This window comes from Neopsephotus bourkii, unplaced genomic scaffold, assembly GCF_033783945.1.
Source record: "Neopsephotus bourkii isolate Nb327-2 ecotype Australia unplaced genomic scaffold, CSIRO-AGI_Nbou_v1 NB_1760, whole genome shotgun sequence".
Lineage (NCBI taxonomy): Eukaryota > Metazoa > Chordata > Aves > Psittaciformes > Psittacidae > Neopsephotus > Neopsephotus bourkii.
This window is the reverse complement of record NW_026902234.1, coordinates 3812220-3834359: the sequence shown is the minus strand read 5'-3', so window position 1 is coordinate 3834359 and position 22140 is coordinate 3812220. Positions and strand designations below refer to the sequence as shown.

The following is a 22140-nucleotide window of genomic DNA, read 5'->3' as shown; positions in this document are numbered from 1 at the left end:
AACTGTGCTCAGCCCAGCACAGGAGAGATGTGGGCCTGCTCAAGCAAGTCCGGAGGAGGGCCACGAGGATGATGCTGGAGCACCTGTCCTGTGAAGACAGGCTGAGAGAGTTGGGCTTGCTCAAACTGGGGAAGAGAAGGCTCCGGGAGACCTGATAGCAGACTTCTAATACCTAAAGGGAGCCTACAAGAACTCGAGAGGAACTTTTCATAACAGCATGCAAGGATAGGACAAGGGGGGATGGCTTTAAGCTGGAAGAGGGGAGATTTAGATTAGATATAAGGAAGAAATTCTTCCCTGTGAGGACGGTGAGGCCCTGGCACAGGTTGCCCAGAGAAGCCTCGGCTGTCCCATCTCTGGCGGTGTTCAAGCCCAGGCTGAACGGGGCTTGGAGCAACCCGGTCTAGTGACAAGGTGTCGCTGCCCATGGTACGGGAGCTGGAGCTAGATGATCTTGAAGGCCCCTCCAACACAAACCATTCTTCTATCACACTATGACTCAGTGATTCTAGGTTGCAAAATCAACTTAAGCTAAATGCTTATCAATTCTATTTTGTTTCTTGTCAAGCCTTTCTTTTGCACTATGAACCATAGAAATGCCGGAGTTTTTCCCTGAGACTTTGATCATTGCATTACCAAGACAACAGTGTATTTACTGTAGCTATAATAGATGGACTTCAGATGTTAACTGGATCCCTTGAAAGTCCACGGGGGAGCTTTTGGTCTCCATAACCCAGAATAAATGAAAGAATGACTCTCTCCTGAAGAGCTGTCTAGCAGGTAACTTATATTTGCTTTCAATTTCTGCCTGCTCTTTCAGCAGAGTCCGCTGCCTTCCATCAGTTTTAAGTCTACTGACTATTTCAATTATATGGAAAACCAGGCCAAAATTTAATTTACCAGTTTGCTTTGCTTTTTGCTGACTGAAGCCCATAATCCAGCAAGTTAATGCATCAATCTGACAAGATGTGACGTATGGACACCGTAAAGGTTTTTATCCTTACTGTTTACATTATTCTGCTTTCAGAGCTTCCCAGCTTTGCATAGCAGAAGAGAAATGCATAAAGCTTTGTTTTTAAACAGCTCACAACTAAAGGATGATATTTTGCATATATATATACGCTTGGAGTGTAAAAATATATGATAGAAGCAAGACCTATTACTCTCATGAAGACATTGATGCATGAGAGTAATCAAGACACTTCAACAATAAAAATAACTTCAAACTTAAGCACAAGTTTTAATACCTTGTTGAACTGCAGATATAATACGAAACAGCACACACAATTCCAGCTCAGCAAGCAAGAAGCAACGTTGTTACAGCAATATTCTTAAAGTTCGTGTTTCATTAGCTTAAGGAGTATATGAACAGACAATAAAATCCCTTTTGCACAAGATTTTGTAGAGAGTAAATTATAAATACACATAAAAAGTTTCATTAATGCCTGTCAAACTGTTTCTAAAAGATGTAATTAGAAGATCAGAAAACTAATTAGAAAGCCTGTTTGATCTCAAGAGTTTGGTTACATACTGACAATCTTGAAATAAGTCGTACCAGAAAGAACTGCTGAAGCTTTATATAGTGCTAAGCATGAACAACTGATATTTTCTAAGATATGAAAATAGTGCATGGTTCTTTAAAATGAAAATTATATCACTGAGGTATTCATAAAAATTACTTTAGTGATTAGCAAGAAAATGTCTTTATTAGTCTATTTACACCAGATAGAATTTTTAATTTAAAGTCTTGAAAGGCTGATTTAACCATACTAAAACAGTTATCTAAGCAGCTGAAATACCTGGAAACAAACAAGAAAGTAGCACTGTGGGCTCAATAGCTATCATTTCTCAATTACATGCATTTCAAAACACAAATTAAAAATTCTTTGTCAAATTTAATCTGTTAAAATAGCTTTTTTTTAGCTGTATAACTTATTAGAAACAAAGTTTCCAGGGAAATACTTTCCAATTAAGCAAATTGCAATTTTTTCAACTTTGAATTACGTCAAGCTTGCTGAACTGTGAACCCCCCTTTTTAAAAGAGATAAAGAGGCCATAAAATGATGCATGTTAAGTCAAAGTAGCATATAGTGGTGAACAGAAAAGGGCACATCAGGAAAGAGCATCTAATGGCCTTAACGCAGACCCAAACCTCTGGGTCATAAAGCCAATGTTTGGTGACATTGAAGTTCAAAGAAGTCAGAATTTTACCCTTAATGTGCTTGTCAGTGCTTGTCTGTTGCAAAGTAGATCTGAACACAGTAGCTGGTCGCTGGAAATGGTCCAGCTGGAAAGTTCAACTAGCCACCATGCACCATCTCCCCTGCCTGCTGTCGACAGGGGATGTAAGGAACTTGGCCATAACCCAGCAATCTTTGTGTTATGCTCATCCTGTTCTACCAAATTATCTTTTGGGCTTGTTAGGAGTTAAAATAATTGAACTAGGCAGTGCTGTTAGTGGAAGAAGCCATTGACTGTGTCCACTCCCTACCTGCGGTAGGTCCTCTGGCACTGCCCTTCATGATTCAGCTCTGTTGTGCAAAAAAATACCACTTACTAGCCTTGTTTTTGTATGGTACTACTTGTAGCCAGTACAGCTACACAGGAGCTTCATTTTTCCTTCCATTTCCTTCCATTTCTGCTCCGACCCAAAGTCAAAGAAACAATAATTTTCATAGAAAATGGAGAATCTCCTCTAAGAAAAGCTCTTCTCAGTAAATGTGCCTACAGTTCTGCAGAATTATCAAGGAGAAAGCCCGAAGTCTTCAGGGTTTTATTAAGACTCATGTATTTTGCTGCAGGAAATACAAATTTTCTTCAGGGATAGCCTCACTGGACCACCCTCAGCTCTTGTCTTTCCTTATGGAGCAGTCTGGGAACAGCACCTCCCAGGAAGCCCTGCCTGGTTCTTCCAGTTAAGAGAACCTTTCTTGGTTACACAGAACATCATCAAACTGCTTTGAATCATAATGAATATGCAGGAAGTGAATAAATTAAAATTACACAGGCAGATTTAATTATACTACTTCCTTAGTTATGAGTGCTTGAGCTCGCATCCGTAGCGGTTCGCATTTAATGCAGTTTCTATGAGCATGTGACTTTGCTAGGTCTTTCAAAAATGGGAAAACCTCGTTACCTGGTATTGTTGTGACATTTCCAAAATAGCAGCAGTCTTCCAGTCACTTCAGCTAACAAGCTGTGACAGCTACAGTAGTCATAGGGTCCCTCTGTACATAGGGACAAGGGGGAACAGTGAGAGGCAGGGATGTGATGCTCTCCCTTTGGTATTTGAGACGGAAGAGAAGAACCAAGTTTGCCATCACCAGGCTTTCATTCCAGGTGCCTGCATGAGTGAGCAGCCCCTGCCTGTCCCACTGACCTCCAGCCTGATGGCTTCTTCTCTGACTTGTCACTCCAGCTCTGCACTTTAGGATGAGCATGTGCTCATCCTTATGTCTGAGTTTCCAAGTCCCAGGTAATTCCCAAACAACTCTGAGCATAACCAACACAACTTTTAGACTTTGCTCAGCCCAAACACCTCCCTGGCTTCTCCTCCAACCTCTTCCTCCCTCCTGCACTGCACCATATTGCCAGCCTGACCTCCCTCTCCCTGGCTCAGCTCCATGCTTGCTCCCTTCCTGACACTCTTCTCCCAGTTGTCCACAGCACTCCTTCCCTACCCAAGCTTGTACTAGGACTCTTTCTCCATCCCTCCTCTCTCCTTTCTCTCCAGTGCTGTGGATTGCAGCTCAGATTTACTTGTCTCACTTGCTTCTCATCCACTGTCCATGTTCCTTCTCCTGCTGGTCATTGTTTTCTACTCCATCCGCTCTTTCTATTCCATCTCCTGATGGTCCATTTTTCTCCCCAGCTCACCATCTCCCTGCCTGATCTGCACAACTTCCCTCAGTTGATATCCTTGCCTCCACTTCTTCACTTGCCAGCTCCCCTCAGAACAAACCCCAGCCCCACTTCTCCTCCAGGACACTCACATGTCCCAGGAAATGTTCAGCAAACACTGTAAAGTGAAATGGATTAAGACTATACCGGCTCCAAAGAAAATCCCACTTTCCTGCTTTGACCGCAACACCACCATTCGTGTGGCTGCAAGTAAACCATCTTAGGAAAACACAACAGCTGAAAATTAACCCATCCACATACAGAAAAGGTTAAATTTCAGCAAGACGGGCTTCCTGCTCTAGTCCACTGGTCCAGGACAAATGCGATAACAGAAATGAGTGTCCAGAAATGGGAGCAAGGCAGGATCATTCTTTGCAGTAGCAGCAGAGCCTTACATGGATTAAAGCAGTCTTGCATCTATGGCTTTAGCAGGAATGAGTAAGATTTGATAAAAGCAATGGAAAATCAGTCTTAAATGGAAGAATACACTATGGGGGCAGTGCTGCCTGGGTTCATGCCAGAAATGTCTCATGACTCCCCAGTCATTGCTTTGTCCTTTAAGACAATTGCCTTGCAAGAGGTGTCGTGCTTTGGCAGAGAGGAGCTTTACATCAAACAAACTTCTCCAGAATAAACTTGTAAACTAGCTGGGAAACAAGACTAGGGAGAAACATGCACAACATTATTACCTCCATATTAAATGCAGAATAAAAGTGTGCAATTTCCTATCTTATGATCACTGAAAACCATATGGCATCCACTGTGGCCACATTCCTCATTGAAATTAGGAAGACGTGCACCAAGTACAGCTTGGTGCATCAGACAAGGTTTTGGAGCCCATTATCCATATTCTGTTTAGGTGTAGTCTGTATTTCAAATTTTGGGCAGCACTGACCGTGAGGAATGTGGAAAAACCTTCAATGAACACTATGCTGGAAACTCTACTATATTCCCTCCAAACACCTTTTTGCTGGGGTAGTTCATTCTGTTTGGGGAAAGGGTTTAGTTTTGTCAGTTGAGTAACTGCATACAATACGAGTCTGCTAGAGAAATGTATTATTGTCAGCAAAGACCTTTAGCAGCAGACAAGACCTGGCTCGCCAAAATGACCTTCCTGCAGAAGCATTTCTGAGCTCGCACTGCAGCACCTTTCTCTTCCCTTTTCTGTGTTGCAAAACATTAATCTAGATTCATATTTCAGATCTTCAAAAGAAGCAGAAAAGGTTACATCAGTGCCTGAATCAATTTAAGTTTTACAGGCAGAACTGTGAACCAACGTTTTTCACAAACGAAGTAGCTAAAAAGAGCCAAAAGGTTTGGGTAAGTGTGCACTGCTGACAAATACTTAATAATTTTCAGAAGCCTTCTGTGTCTGGTGCAGTCTGAGTAATCCTCAGAGGACTCAGCAAACAGCACTGCCTTTACATACAGGTCACCCAAAGTATTTTGCAGAAGAATGCCATCCTCTTTTTGGGGTGCCAGATGGGTAAATCTTAAAGCTTCCAAACATGAAGTTGCGGAACAACCAAACTCATTTTAATTATAAACCTGCTTCAGATCATCCAAGCCCCACGCAAAGTAATTCAAAATGAAGACAAATGGGAGAACGAATGGGTAGGTGAAATTAAAAGTCTGGGCCCACTCCTCTTCTTGGGGCCACACGCAGCTAAAGAGCTGCCTCCAGGAAGAACAAGGACCCTTTGTAGCGTGCTGATTCTCAGATGGTACGTCCCACTTCTCAGCTGCCGTGCTACTGTGATGACTGCTCCCTCTCCACCCAACCCATCCTCGCTGTGCTATATGTGAGTCAGACTGGGGACCTACTCAGCCCTTAAATATGTGCTTAAGTCTTTCCACATTCAGGAAAGAAACTCAGATGAAATTTGGAGCAAACGTGCAATGAAAGGCCCGTGCCTAAGTGTTTACCTGAATAAAGCTGCTTTGCTGAATCTGTGCTAAAATGCCAAGCGCATGTCAGGCAAGCTCAGGATCTTCCACAGCACTCTCACTCACAGAGTCTCTGCCATGAAAAATGCTGTGTCCCCAAGGGGAAAAGTTTTTTTCCTGGAGAGCAGCCCAGAACGAAAGGAGCCATCACATCAAAGATAAGTCTTACCTCCCCCACTACACCCCTCACTTCCCCAAACAGCAAATCAAGGCGGAGGAGGACTAGAAAAAAAAGGGAAAAAAAAAGAGAAAAAAAAAAAAAATCCTTTTTTTTTTTTTTTAACAGAGAAATGAGAGGTTCCCCCCATCTCCCACTTGGTTTCTCCAAGCAATGCAGCTAGGAACAGTCTGTTGCTTGCTTGGAAGCTCCTAGACCATGAGATGGGAAGTCACGGAGTGCAGGAATCAAGTTATTTATTGACATCTCCTGCCTCCAAGCAGCTTCACAGCTTGGCAGTGCACTGGAGGGCTTTCAGACTGACCACAGCAGGCTGACCTTTCCTCCTCCACGGACAGAACGGTCGCTAGCCCCTGTGGTTAGGGAAGCCATGGATACTTTTGTTCATTGGCCATTATTCATCAGATTTGGGAGACCGAGCTGTTTAAGCTGAAACTCCTTAGAGTGAAGAAAAAAATGTTGCACATTTTATATTATCTCTTGCAAATATGAAAGCTTGCTGCAATCTTCAGATACAATATTTATGAATTGGTCTTTCAGCCAAATCCACTTTTGCATAAGGATACACAGCTGCCGGTACCCAGAAGTATGATAGTTCCCAAATATATCTTTGCCATTTTTAAGATCATTCTAGAGGCTTGAAAATAATGCTTCTTTCACTGTAAGTGAAATCTCTAGGCCTGATGTTTCAAAGACTGACTGAAATTAGCTCAGTTTTGTTTGTGTTTGTTTGTTTGTGCACAAGAATAATTGATTAAATCAGCACAAGCGTAACTGATTATACACTCTAAGGAAAGTACTGAGGAATTAAGCTGCAAAACTAGCAGCATTGTGAAGAGCCATACCCAATTTTTATGCTTACATCTCCTACATGGAATCCCCTCTTAATTATACAGTAGCAAATTTGAAATGTGTCATCACCTCCCACCACTGGATATCTAGATTTTGAATGAATGTAACCTGCGTTTTTCAACACTTCTAAGGATTTTTTTTTTAAGATGTCTCTTTAAACTTCTTTTTTTTTAATGAAAAGATAAAATTTGCATAGGAGGATATTCAAATACTCACGACTTACAAAGAATGTCATCTCTCTTTCATTAACCAGCACAATGACTCTCTAACAGTTTCACACTGAGAAAAAATATGCAGAGAAATATGCCAAGTGTAATGCCAATTAGGACATCGAAATGTACATAGATGGCAGACCAGGCAAACAAAATGTGAAATTCAAAGTTAAAAATCAAACCCATATTCTTCAGTCCTTTGAAAAATTAACTATTTTTAATGTAAATCAAAATGCAATCTTTATCAAATATCTCATTCAGTTGAAAACAATAAATCTATTTTTCAGATGTGCTTTAAATTGTTCTTTTGAAGAGGAGTGGTTTGAGAATATCAAGTGGAAATTGCATTAAAGAAGAAATGCCTTTTTAACTGGAATTACCCTATATATGTAACCTTTTTAGGTTTAGGTAACATTTTAGGTTTGCCAGAGTAACAGGCAATCAGACACCTGAAAAATTATTTGTAACCATTACATTAAGAGAAAATGTGTTCAGATATTTAAGGGAGAATAAGCAAGTCTGGCATTATGCCTTTTACTCTAAGAAGTAGTACGTCTGCATATTCGAAGCAACCCTGTGCAGAAGGACTTGGGGGTGCTGGTTGATGAGAAACTGAACATGAGCTTGCTTCAGTGTGTGCTCACAAACTAGAAAGCCAACCGCATCCTGGGCTGCATCAAAAGGAGTGTGACCAGCAGGTTGAAGGAGGTGGTCCTGCCCCTCTACTCTGTCTGCTCTTGTGAGACCTCACCTGGAGCACTGTGTGCAGTTCTGGTGTCCTCAACATAAAATGGACATGGAGCTGTTGGAACAAGACTATAGGAGGGCCACAAGGATGATCAGGGGACTGGAGCACCTCCTGTATAAAGACAGGCTGAGAAAGTTGGGGCTGTTCAGCCTGGAGAAGAGAAGGCTGTGTGGAGACCTCATAGCAGCCTTCCAGTATCTGAAGGGGGCCTATAGGGATGCTGGGGAGGAACTCTTCATCAGCGACTGCAGTGATAGGACAAGGGGTAACGGGTTCAAACTTAAACAGGGGAAGTTTAGATTGGATATAAGGAGGAAATTCTTTCCTGTGAGGGTGGTGAGGCACTGGAATGGGCTGCCCAAAGAAGTGGTAAATGCTCTATCCCTGGCAGTGTTCAAGGCCAGGTTGGACAGAGCCTTGGGTGACATGGTCTAGTGTGAGGTGTCCCTGCCCATGGCAGGTGGATTGGAACTAGAGGATCTTAAGGTCTTTTCCAATCCTAACCATTCTATGATTCTATGACCCAGATGCTAAGAAACAGTAATCTGATGACATTAGTTTAAAACGCTACTCTATACACCCACTATTTATTTCACAAGCACAAATTAGGTATTCTGGAAAAGATCTAAAACTTGCAAGAAAATAACAATACTTAGCACTTTCTAAATGCTTTCCATCTGAAAAGTGCAAATAATTAAGAGGTAACACAGGGAAACCAAGCCGTTGTGCTAGTCACCAACAGAGCCAGGACACCCAGGGAAAACTCCTATGTCACCACGTGTGGCACAGCAGGAAGCAAAATGCCTGCGGTGACAAGGTACTGCCTAATGTACCCTAACCATTGAGGAGGATCAATGCCCCAGAAAGCCTTTGGTGTGGCTCTCTTTCTGCCATTGGTATGTATTTAGTACCCTGGAGCTCCCCACTTTGTGCACCCCTCAACTACCTGGCTATGAATGGCACCCAGAATTGATCATAGCCTACAAGACTCTGTAAAGCTGCCCTAGTTTATGGATGAGAGAAGTGATGCACAATAGCATTATATAAATGCTCTAAGCTTGTAACATTGTGCAGTAGAAGAATGATGAATAAACCCCATTTCTTTGGAGATTTCCAGTTTTAGCACAATCAACAAAGCCCCTTTTACACACACTTCAAAATCCTTAAGTTGGTTTTTTTTTTTCTGATTGTAATACTATGCCAAATATTTATTTTATCAGTCCAAAACTCAATTTACTGCTGAAACCCTGCATGAATACTTCAAAGGAACTTCAAGACCCTACCCAGAAGTGGAGGAAAGATTACGGAGATTAATATTGTGCAAATAAATCTCTGCATCACCAATCTTACAAACTGCTGCTTTGCCCTAATGCAAGTACCTGAATATAGGCACCTGTATATAGAAGGGGTCTAAACAAGCTAAATTAAATTCCTGGAAGCATGCATGATGTATACCAACTTTTTACAGTGCTGTACTCCGTGAAGGAGAGGGTAACAGTAAGATGAGTGAGACAGAGTGTGAGACAGTAAGAGGACAGAAGAAAGAAGGAGAGGGCAAGGTGGGAAGAAGAAGGTCCTAAGGCCAGACTGAAGTAAAAAATAATAAAAGACCCTAAAGATTTAAAAATATAAATATAAAAGAAGGAGAGACATCAGTTAAAATACAAGGTGAGATTAAAAATAACATAAAATTAAAAAAACCCCAAACCAACAACCAAACTAAAAAAAACCAACCCAAACCAAAACCCTCAACCAAAAAGTGACAGAGAAAGTTTAGAACTTGCAGAAGCTCAAGTCAGTAATTCTTTGTCAGGCAAACTCTCCTTGATTTCAGTGGGAGTTTTGCCTTAATGAGGACAGCAGGGTAGACATCAAAAGCAGCTATATTTCTTATACTTGGATAACAGCAAGATATACCAAGATATTTTGTTGTTGAAAAAGACTACACGTCTTTGAAGAAATGTGGGTATTAGGGGTCCAGTAGTACAAACACAACTGCTATGACCAGCTGAGTTACATCAGCCCTTTGTGCTGGAAAGGAGGAATAAAAGATGAAAAAACTGACTTGTGCCACTTTGCAAACAATCAAATTAAAGGTCCAGAATTATTCCAGCGAAGTTTCCATTGGTTTCAGCAACAGCTTAAAAATCAAGCAAGATCCTTCAGTCCTTCTTGTAAAAACTACATAAATACAAGAGTGAATATGAGTGATTTGTTTTTATCAGTATTGCTTTTGCTGAAATTGTTGGCAATGCACCCATCTGGTTCACAGAACTATTATTCGATTAGGCTGGTTTTGTGAAGGTATCTTTCCCAAATATTGTATTAATATATTGAAAAGGAAGCATAAGATAAGTAGAATGGAAAATAAAATATTCTTCTCAGTGTGGTAACCAAAGATAAAGCAAGTTAAAAAACTGATTCTCATCTATGAAAAGAATGAAGATTCTGCCTAACCCATAGTGTTCTTAATGGTCCATGTAGAAATCATATAGTGGGTATGTCTAATGCAAAGCCTCCAACTTAAAACCTTTTACTGGTTTAGATGCCAAAACCAGGAACAGAGAAAATACCACAAGTAAAATCTGTGGAATTACCAATAAAAACACCAAGGTAGGTATCTTTCGTGAGAAATAAGAACAGCAGAAAAATATCCCATGTCAAGCTGATCACACACAGTAATAATGCCTATTATTGTCAAGATTTTGCAAGCATACCATTCTTATCCGTAATATGGGAAATATCATGTCATTTCTCCATGACGTATTAACAAAAGGTGTCCCACCCAAACCAATAAGTCTAGGACATGCTCAGAGCTGGATTCATTCAGCCACTGACTCAATCAGATAAACAGCAATTCTCAGGTTTTGCAGGGTTACATCCACCTGTTGATATAAAGATTACAGGTGGGAGCTGCCTTATTGAAATCGCTCTCCAGTTTAAAAATGACACACCTAACAGAGGGAATTGAGAGAAAAACAGTCTGGCCTGCTCATCAATGATGAAACGATAATAAGTAATCAAACTCAATTACTATTGTTTGCAGGGCTAAAATTATGCTTAAAGAAATTCATTGCCATCTGTAAGCCTCCTGTTAAAAGTTGATTACAATTATCTCGTGCTGCTTTTCTTCCCAAAGATTGAACAGCATTGTCTATTTTTAAAGGCAAAAAACCACCAAACAACAAAGCAGCTTGAATAATAAATTGTTTATCCCAAGATAGAACAAACCATAGCGATGAACTTTAAGAATGGTTACCAAATTAGAACTGAAAATGAAAAACAAGTATTTTCCTGTTCAAGGTTTTGTTTTTAATGTGTTTTTATTTTTAACTAGATCGAGTGCTGATTACAGAAAATTCAAGGCTACCCGGACATCACACTGCTCAATTGAATGAGAAGTTTGATGACTTCTCTAGAAAGTGAGGTCTGTGCATGAAATTAAATCAGCATCACTGCTCTGAGATACCTCGGTGGGGGGGAGAGGTTAATAGTGCTTATTAAATAATGTTAAATAAGATCAAACAAGACATGAAGGATTTGGGAGGGCTCTTGGAGCTCTGGTTGTTTCCCCAGGCTGCTTATGCAACCTCGCTTGCACAGGCAGGGTAAGGGCCTGCCATTTTATTACATAAGGTAGCCCAAAAATACACAGCTAGGCAGTTGTGAGCTCCATTAAGTGCTGCACTGGAGTTTCTGTATCAGTTAGCATCTAGACATTTTAAGAAACAGAAGGACTTAGACATTGCTGAGTTCGGGATGGTTGCTGTTGTTTTAAGAGGAGTAGATCTCTTACGACAACAGCAAATAATAATCAGCATGAGCTGATTATTATTTGGATACACTGTGCTCTGACTGTTGCTTAAGCAAACAGCAATATGCAGTCTTCGGCTTAGCACAGCCATGCTAAGTGCAATCTAGGGCTTTAAAATGTGCCTTTCAGATGAATAAGCAAATTGTCTGGTTTAGTGAACTGCAGTAAACACGACATTATTGTTTTAACCAGTGCTTAAGTGCAGTGGATAGCTGAAGAAAATTAATTTCCCACACATCCTTACATTCTCAGCTCAGGATTTCAAAGCCCGGTCTTGTACAGACAGGTGAAACTGCAACTACAGGAATACCAGGCCAGGGAAGCCGACCACCTTGCCCTGAGCCCTCTCCCTGACACGAGACAGCAGCAAAGGACTGGGAAGCCTGAGTGAGCAGGGCAGGCATGTAGCAAGCAATATTACAGCCTCCCAGCGGAGACTTCTTCAGCCAGGCATTGTATCTTGGTATTCAGAGCCTCTTGGTGGGATTGCTTTGGTGAATATAATTGCTTTCTGAACCTACTTGAACCCAAGAAGATAAGGCTGTCTACCCTCGCCAGGCCTCCACAGCTCAATAATAGGACACCAGGGAGCGAGCTTGAGCGCTGTACCCTGCTTTTTGCACTGACAAAGTTCTAGCTCACACCCTGGCTCTGCTTTGGAGCACTTGAAACTAGCTTCTTCCAGCTAGCTCTTTCCATGGCAGACTTCCTGTAACAGGGCCAGCCCAAATCAGTGAAAGTGCAAGCCACCAGGATCCTTTGGCCTTGGGAGCCTCAGTGAGACAGATGCTGGCCCACTTCATTTCACAGGGCAGACTCCGGGGGGGCCACCTGGCCTGGCACCCCCTCTCAGCCATGGCCAGCCATGGGTGCTGAGGGGCGAGTATGAGAACACGCAATTCAATGGTGATATTTCCTCAGGACACTCACCAAGCTACCAAGAATTTGCAACTCAAAAATTCCTAAGCCAGTGGTTTTGTATTTAATAGCCTTGATGGATTTCTCTTCCATGAACTCATCCAGTCACCTCATTAGCTGATGTAACCTCTCAGCATCCACATCCTGTGGTAAGTTGCTCCGCAGCCTCACCATGCCATGTGAAAAGCTATCTCATTTTGTTTCCATCCCTTCAACTGCCTGCTTCACCCCCCCGATGCCCTCCACTCCTGGAACAGTCATTCCCAGTTTGCCTTCTCCATGCTTTCTTAATTTTACAGATCTTTGTTGCATTGCCCTATCAGCATTGTCACTCTACAGGCAAGAGCTACTCTGTTCCTCTGATCACCTTTGCTGCCTCCTTCTGAATCGCCTTCCTCACCATTATATACCTTTGAGGTGGGAGGATCAACGAAAACACAATACTGAAGATGTGGGCATGCCACAGTTTATACAGTGGAATAATGGGATTCATTTTTATTATTTTTCATACTTTCAAAAAGAATCCCTAATATTCTATTTACCTTTCAACTTACATCTGCTCATTGCATTGATTGTTTAAGTTGTCCATGGAAGATTTTATCTAAGCTTCTGCACCTTCAGTGACCTGTAGCAACAAATATATATGAATAGAGATACCTTGTTCTATTAATCTTCAACAACTGACATGCATATGACATTTACCTAACATGACGATAACCAAGAGAAAGGGTGACCGAAATGTCCCAGTAGATGATGTTCTGACATGCTAGCACTTCCTGTGTGCTTTGAAACGACAAAGAGGTTTCATACCTGAACTTCCAAATTTCCATTCTGATCTCAAATGCACATACACATCCTTTAGATTTTTTTCCTGTATCATCATTTCTCTTGGCTAGAAATCTTCTATTTTAGGCAGAGATCCCAAAGAACAGTGGTAAAATACTTGAAAAACACCTTCTGTCATAATCAGGCCAGCAAAAGGCCGGCTGTTTTACACAGACTTGTAGCCAAGCAGGAGAAAGTGAGATAACCTCTCAGTTCCTACCACTTACATGGTCGTTTTTGGAGTATCTTGGAGCAAGTCACCTGCTACACAGGCACAGGAGAAAGATATGTCTTTGCCTCAGAGAGCTTGCAGGCAGAGGAGAGGACAAGGAACACCAAGCAGGTACTGACAGAGCACCAGGCAAAGCATGTGGCAATACTGTTTCCAAATGGCAAAGGTCCAAGCTCACCAGTGACCTAACTTCCATAAGAGTTTTATTTTTCCAAAGCCACAGGTGAATTTTCAGACTGAAGCAGAATTAAAACTAGCACTGGGGGTGCATCACTATTCCTCCCAAATGTGGCAGGTGGCATGCAAGAAACACTGATCTCTGCCATGGAGCTTGGACAAAGGAACAGAAATGTCTTTACCAAAGTGTAATTAAACACATTTTGGTTGGACTGAGTTGTACTTCATGACTTGTCTTCAGGGGGAAGAGACACAGGTAGAGAAGCACAAAAACACTTACTTACTCTTCTATCTCCAAAATGTACATTGAATCTGTGTGTGTAAAGTCAAGAAAGCTGTGTCCAAAAATCCCTCAAGATAATCTGCCAACATCCCTGAGCTCAAGGAGTGGAGAGTGAACCAAGTCTGCACTTTCTTAGCTGCTTACTCAGAGCAAGAGCCTACAGGACCACATCCCTTGCCTTTCCTGCCCTGCAAATCTCATACTTCCGAATTCAGTGGGCAATATACTGGTGGTATATATACCCTGTGTGGCCCATAGCATGGTCACAACAAGAGTAATGGCTTTAGTCCCTCTGAAAAACCGCGAAATACAAAAACACCACTACATGGACAAATCCAGCACCATATATGTGTTCTGCTTAAATACTATTACCTGGTGTTTCTTTTTCAAACTTTGGTAATCAGACGCATAAAGAAAAAGTCAATGCTGATTTCTGAGTGCATTCAATTAGCTAAAATATAAATATTTGCATGGCCTCAGCCTAATTTTTCAATAACAAGTTTTAATAAGATCAAAGATTGACTGAAAGCTAAGCACAATGGAGGAGAATTACTTTTTTATACAGGTAATGATGCCTCTATAAAATCTGCAACTCAAGTGCATCTGCCTGAAGACCCCGAAAGCAAAACCATAAACACAAATGGGAGTTACTTAAATTGAGCTTAGAAAGACAGAAAAGCAACTAAATATACATAAAACACATATTTGAATGTAATTTTCAACAGTATGATATTTGCCAATCACCAATTGCATAGTGATGTAAGTAATCTGATTGCTCAAAACTCACACTAGAACACAGGCAATGGTTATGTAAATTGTTACATTTGCTGTGCAAAACATCCTATCTTTAAAGAATACCAGAGGTACAAATTGAAACCATCAGCTGTCAATCATAATTTTCCTACCTTAAATGAACATATTACAATACAACATCAGTTACATGATTACATACTATTTTGTTCCACAAGGCTTCACTATTTTGATGTAGCGTTAATATACTGAGCTATAAATTCTTCCTTTGTTTTAAAAAGTGAAAAACCCACCCTAGCCTACCGCAGCAGTCACCAGCTGGGTTGAGTCCTTTATGTTCACCGCATAAAAATCTAGCATGAGATTTGACTAGGGCATGCAAAGTTACTATCCTGTCCATGGCAAACCTCGTGCTAGAAGAAGGTGAGCAGACACCACAGTGGAGACGTAAGGCCTTAAACTGGCCCTGGCGCCAGGTCGTGCTCCTTTGGGTGCTGCCTGCCAGTGCGGTAAAGGATAAGGAGAACAAACACATGGGCTCAGCGCAACTTCAGAGCCTGGGCTCCACAACGAAGATATAGCTCCTCTCCACATCCAAGGTCTGTGACTGGAGCAGCAATAATTGCTCCTCATGGCAAAGACACAACACCAATTTCTATGAGGAGACCAATGGAGGGGCAAAGAAGTGGAGACAGGGACTAAAGAACATGGTAGGCAGTGTGAGGAGGAAGACAAGAAGGATTGAAAAGCAGTAGTACCATGACCCAATCACTGAAAGACTGAAACCCACTGCTTTTGCAAGTTCGGATCTCCTGTTCCTGTCTACCCCCAGTTTCTCATCACCTTTTTCTGCCCACCATTCCTTCTCTTGGACTGAGTTTTCCACCTCTATCTGATCTACAGTTCCCTGCATCTTTCTCCTTTGTCATCTATGGCTCCATCAAGTCCTTTGACTTAATACAAGATCCCTCCTCTTCATTTTTCCCTCCATCACTAATACTTCTCCATTCCATTCCCACTTTTTTTTGTCACCATGCATGTAAATTGAGCAGTTTCCTATTCCTTCTCCACTCTGCCTCCGCATCAGCAGGCACACCCTGCGACCAAAGACGTAGCTGAGACAGTCTTCAGTGCTCCCTTCTTATGGTGCTCACCATACCAGTAACATCTGGGAAGAACTACTGTAGGAGAAAGTCCACACAGCCCTTCAGCCACCAACTGGAGTGCTCTCATTTTTCCCAGGAAGATGAGCAGTTGCTCATCTCCTAACAATGCTGGGGTGTTCAGTGTGCTCCATGCTGAGAGCGTCTGCAGTGAGTAAGTGCAATGGTGAAGCCCTCCACATCCCTCCACCGAGAGCACACAACCTGAGTGTTGTAACAAAATGATAGCTGAGACATATTCTGGAAGCTTTTCACAGGCTCAACATAAGGCACACCCCCATCACAAGATTGATCCCAAGCCAAGTATCTTTTTTCCAGCTCCAAACATGAAGCCACAAAAATTCAACAGTCTCAATGAAAGTGTTTCTCAACATAGCCAAAAAAATGCAGATTCACAGGAAAAGAATTATCAAGGTCTCCTAAAGCAGGATGATGTATACTTAAACCATCTTCGTCAGATACGTGGCCAAAGAATACGTTCCCCTCTAACCATGTTCTCAGAAATAGCTGAACCATTTCATCTGAAACTTCCCAAAGAGAGTCTGTCTTCAGCAAACACTCAACCTGGAAAATGTCAGCCTAGGTTTAAGCTTAGCAAATGCATAAGCACCTGAAAGAAGAACACTGTACTGAAAAGCACAAAGTAATTCCAACTGTAGAAAACATTGCTGCCTCCTTCAAGTGCTCTTGCATGCTCTAGACTAGAAAATGGGGCAATAATCATAACCTGCAAAGAGCAGTCTGTGGGTACAGTCCTGCACGTATGTGGGGTGACATCTACATGCAGGGTGGCACCTTTGCTAGGGAGATAAAGCAATTTTAGGCAAGACTACTGTCTCCAGGTTTCAGGCACAGCAGTGAAGCCAGCTTGAGGAATCACCCCGGTGTCAGACACCTGGTTCTGGAAAACCTTCGATTTCACATGTTCAGTGAGCCAGTGCACAGCTTGGCAATTACATTCTCCAAACACTCCCATTTCCAGGCCATCCGTGCAGAGCAACTACATGTTCATGTTAATCTACAGGAATGTTTGCAGGATTGGGCCCTTCACCAGCTGACGGTTCTCAGAATCACAGCTCAACAGATGAGCTGGCTAGGTCTGAATGCTGTGAACACCAATTATTTCGTACTACAAAACAAACTAAACACGCGGTGGGATACAAATCAACGTTTCACACCAGGGTAATAGTGAGAATTTTCTACTTCAAGAGGCAGCCACTTGTTGAGCAGAGCGCTCAGGTTAGCTGCGCCCATCTGAGGGAACCCTACAGCCCTTCTGGAGGTTTAGCACTGTGAAAACATTCAAGTTCCTCTGCTGGCTGTAATGCTAATAACCGCTAATTATTTTGGAGTCACTTGAGCGAAAGTAAGCTGCCACCCTGTAGACGGTTAAGGAGTATGGAGGAAAGTTTCTTGTTAATTGACAAATCAGGCTAGTGACCGTAGAGGAAAACACCACCCTACAACTCTTGGTGACACGAGTCCTGTGTCGCCACTCAGCCGTGGATGTAACGTTTCCCCCCGTTCTGCACGCTGAAGGGAATCAAGCGGGAGCCCGTCTCAGGGCCGCAGCAGCAGGGCTCTCCCGGCACAAGACACAACCCCTGCTCCCACCGGGAGCTTTCACCCATTCAAAAATCCCACTGGTCTTACCGGAAGTTTTCCTTGACCAGACCCCGCCGCAGTCCGGCTTAAATGAACCCCAACATCAGGAAACTGCCGACCGCACCGCGACGGGAATGGGGACGGGGACGGGTTGGGGGGGAACTTGCGTTTCCAACATGTGGGGCTGGACCCCGCCGGCCCGGCCGGGACAGACGCGCCACGCTCCCCACGGAAACTTTCCCGCGGCAGAGCCGATGCCGCCCCGCACCGCCGGGCACGTCCAGCGGGACGGAGGGGAGCGGACCTGATTGCCGCCGCGGGGGTCACACGGGTGTCGCGGGCGGGAGGGCGCCCCACGGGGGGAATGGGAGGGTCGGGGCCGCAGGGCCGCGCGTTACCTGGGGTGCCGGTGCTGCGGGAGCGCGGCGGGGAAGCCCGAGCCGCCGCCGCTGCTGCTGCTGCTGCTGTCCGCGGTGGCCACCTGGGCGCGGGAGCCGCCGCCGGTGCCGATGCTTGTGCCGCCGGGCTGGATGCCGGCGCTTTTCCGGTGCCTGCCGGTGCCGCTGCGGCAGCGGCCGCCGCTGCTCCAGCCGCGCAGGAGGCCGGCCTCGGGAGCCGGCAAACTCTTCCTCGCCGACGAGGAGCCGAGGACGGTGGCCGCCTCCTGCCTGCCGCCGGTGCCGGTGCCGTGTCTCATGGTGCGCGGGGCCGCCGCATGCCGCGCTGCTGCCGCCCCGGGCGCCGCGGGACCCACGAGCGCCGGGGCCAGGGGCTCCGCCGGCAGCGGGAGGCCGCCGGGAGCCCGGGCTGCTGCAGGGAGGGGAGGAGGCCGGGGGCCGGGAGGGCTGCTGGCTGGGGCTCCTGCTGGGGCATTAAGTTGGACGCGCGGCAGGGAGAGGCGCGGGGGCTGCGGGGCCGGTAGTTCTCCGGGAAGTTGGAGCCCGCCGGGCGAGGCGGGGGCATCCTCTCCTCCGGCCCTTCATCGCCGCCCGCCGCCGCCTCCCCTCGCCTGCCCCCGCCGCCGCCCCGCGTCCTCAGCCGGCGGCGTTGGGGGGGACGCGCCCCTCGCCCATGGGCGGCAGCCGCGGCCCCGGAGGCTGGCGGCGGCGGCGGTTCTCCCGCGCCGGCTTCCTCCTCCGCCGCTCGCTCGGTTTCCTCGGCAGGGAGCGGGAAGGAGGGGGGTGAATGAAGGGGGGGGGGGGGGGAGCCCAAACGGGAGGCCGGTGCGCAAAATGGGTCAGGGAGGGGGAAAGGGAACCTGGCGCTATCCTACCCCCTCCCCGCGGTGGGCTCCGGCAGGGCCCGGTTGGGGCGGTGGGTAGCGAGAGGGCTGCGAAGGAGCTCTCCCGCCCCGGCTCCCTGTGCACAAGTGCAGAGAATGTTCCACTGACCTACATATTTTTCCAAACATACGTGACCTTTTTTTTTTCCTCCCTCTCTCTCGTTCTGTGGGAGGAGACAGGCGAGGATCCAAGAAAAGGAGAAGCTGGAAAGAGGACGAAAGGCGAAGCAGAGAAGAAAAAAAAATAAAACCCTCAACCAAAAAGCCAGCCCCGCATCAAGGATGGATTCACAACGCCAGGAGCAAACCCTAGCGTGCCCGCGTTTACATATGTGTGCAGCGGCATCCCGCTCCGCACCGGCGGCGGCCCCGACAGCCTGACCCCGAGAGCCCCCGCCGTGCCAGGGGCCACAGTGCCACCGTCCTCCCGAAGCGGGACTGCCCCCGGTGCCCGGCGCCGGCTCCCGGAGCGTCCCGGCGGATCTCGGCTCGGCAGGCTGGGGACACATGGCCCCGGCGCGGGGCTGACCCTGCGCTCTGCCCGTGCCCGCTTCCCCGGCGACGGCGGCCGCGGGAGCTGAGCCGGAGCGGGGTACGGCACCGCGCTGCCCAGGGGTGGGTTCCCGGCCTCCCGGGCACAGGCAGGAGCTGCCGGTTTGGTTATGCAACGCCGCACCGGCAATTAGAGCAAAACCTTGACAGCGCTTTTTTCTTTCTTTTTTTCTTTTTTCTTTCCTTTTTTTTTTTTTTTTTTTTTTTTTTTTTCCCTGTTGCAAAGTAGGTCATTCTTTTTATTCCCCAATTTGCATTATTTTCCTTTTTTTTTTTTTTTTTTTTTCCCTCCTAATACGCCTCCCCGCAAAGTGACCAGTGAGAGATAAGGAAGTGTGCTGGAGCCTGGGAGCAGCTGTTTATTCGGAGCCTTGCTTTCTCCTCGCTGGGCTGAGGGCGGCAGGGAGCAGGCTCCGGGGTTGCCCCTCTCCCCAAGGAGGGCAGAGATGCCTGGGGAACAGGGGCACGGCTTGGTATCCCTGCAGCCTTCCAAGTCCCGCTCTGTCTGAGCCTCCTGCTCGTCGGGTCCAGCCCCGCCGGCTGTCAGCCCTGCCCGCTGCTGACCTCGCACGGACCCAGCACCTGGGGCTTGCTGTGTCCACCCTGCCAATCTGCCTGTCGTCATTGGCTGTGCCGTAGAAACACCTGCAACAGGCAGGGTTCTGGCCTTCACCCGCAGAAGGAGTCTCCGCATAGGATGGGATATTTGCTTTTCAGGAGAGTTGCAGTTTTGCTCAGAGAGGGGTTTGTGGGGGAGGGAAAAGCCCCTGCAGACGGTGCAAGCTCTGTCCCCACCAGAAAGGCCTGGCTGCACTGTGCCAGCAGTTTATGTGGTGAGCTGGGGGCTCTTTCCTCATTTCCCCCTGTTTATTCCACCTCCTTTTTAGAGACACGTTAATCCTTGCAAAATGCCAGCCAGCAGAGACCTCTCTGCCCACCCCGGGTGTTTGTCTGTGAGCTACCTGGCTCCAGCAAGGAGCCGTGCCACTTCTACTCCCACCATCCTTCAGCTCTCCTACAGTTACCCCTGCTGTACACCACGTCGTGCCAGTTATCCAATCCCAAATGCAAACGTTAATAATTACAGAGTGTGGAAAAACGTTGTGCTCCTTTGCTGAGCACTTTCACACCGCACTTTATACAACAGGCATGACTAATGTTGAAAGGGTAAAGTTGTTTACTTTTAACCAAGATTAAATACAAAACTTTGAAAAGCTCCTCCCTTCCTTTGGATGAAACCCAGCATTTTTTTGCATTTGGAAATTGTCAAACAGTGGTTAAACAATCCTTTGGCAAACAAGTAGTGCCTGAGGGAATAAAGCATCAGATACATGGGGAGTGGAATAAAAGACATTTCTGTTCCTGAGGTATTTTTCTTGTGTTGCACAATGAAGTATAACATAAAATCTTCGAGCCTTGTAAGGTTAGAGAAAAGGAACTTCCCATGATTATATACACCACATGATTTGATATTCCAGTCCTTTTGGAAACCTACCAAAACCCTGCACCCAAAACAACCCTACCCTTTCAAAAGCTGTGAGACCAAGTACCTTGAAGAAAACACCATGTCGAGAAAGGCATTTGGAGAGGCGAAGGGGTGCATGTACAAAATTACCTCTCTACCATGTTTAACATTTTCCCTGTGAATTCCAAAGGACTTCATCGCACAAGTGAAGAAATGAGACTGGTTAAGGTTTGTTTCTTCATTCATTCCCTAGGTTACCAGTGTAAACTTTAATTAGGGCAACAAACAGCAGATTGGCAGAGGCTGAGGCAGGCTTTTCCCAGCACATACCTGAGTCCCGTTGTGAAACACTCGCCACTCGAAACACGCAGCCCTTCTCTCGGGCTGGTGGCACATGGAAAATAACCAAATGCTGTCAATACGGCATTTGAGTTGGAAGTTAGCCAAAGGGTTGCACTAGATGCCACATGGAAGAACTTCAGGGAAGGAACCCAGCATTCACTTTGAAAGAATTGTTTTATAATCATGAAATATCTGTAAGCCACTTTTCAAATATAAACATGACATATCAGTAGGCAACTTTTCAGACACCAGGAGCCTGTGATCCAAAGCCGCAATCCCTTTTGTTTTGACTAGAATAGGCTGGCCAACCTTCACAGCCCAGAAATGACGCAGCAGGGTTTTCAATGGGCCACCAACCACAAGCTAGGTGTCTCCCAGGGTGGAGGGCCAAGGGGAAGAGCAGGAGAGGACAGCAACTCCCTCGGGACCCCACTGCTCCATTGTGGCAAGCCTGTGGGAGAGATGAGCGGTTGGGTGCGAGTTCAGCCCGGACATCCTGGGTTTAACCCTGCTGGCTTGCTTTCTCTTGCTGCCAGGGATTCGAATTATGCAGTACTGCCACTGCCGCATGATGCAACCGTTGGCAAAGGAGCTACCTGGGACATTGCTGAGCTCCAGAGCCAAAGCCTGGCCACCAGGACCTATAAGCGTACGCATTATCTGTGCAATATTGATTCCTTTATCTGTTAACAGACTCAAGCACATGTTGAGGATAAATAAGATGCAATTTGCAGCCCTTAATTTAAATGTGAAGCCTGTGTTTGGTTTAGTGTTTGTCTAGGAGTGAACAGGGGTCCACCAAATAATCATCCTCTAATCAACATAAATAGCACAGTGCTGCAATAGTCTGGGATGGCACTGTGGGAGAAAAGGATGTGATGGATAAGAATAAAGG

General features: G+C 45.4%; 1 protein-coding gene across 5 annotated transcripts in view; it reads right to left on the bottom strand.

The window, feature by feature from the left end:
- The window catches only part of NPAS2 (neuronal PAS domain protein 2), a 104280-nt gene extending 85902 nt beyond the window's left edge, over positions 1-18378 (bottom strand). For 2 of the 5 annotated variants that reach the window (XM_061377842.1, XM_061377846.1), the window contains exon 1: positions 18003-18357. In XM_061377842.1, the coding sequence (XP_061233826.1) occupies positions 18003-18301 (299 nt within the window). In that variant the 5' untranslated portion in view covers positions 18302-18357. Of the gene's footprint in view, positions 1-18002 lie in introns of all 5 variants that reach the window. The other 3 variants (XM_061377844.1, XM_061377843.1, XM_061377841.1) reach the window with 3 other exon arrangements.
- Positions 18379-22140: the final 3762 nt, after the last annotated feature.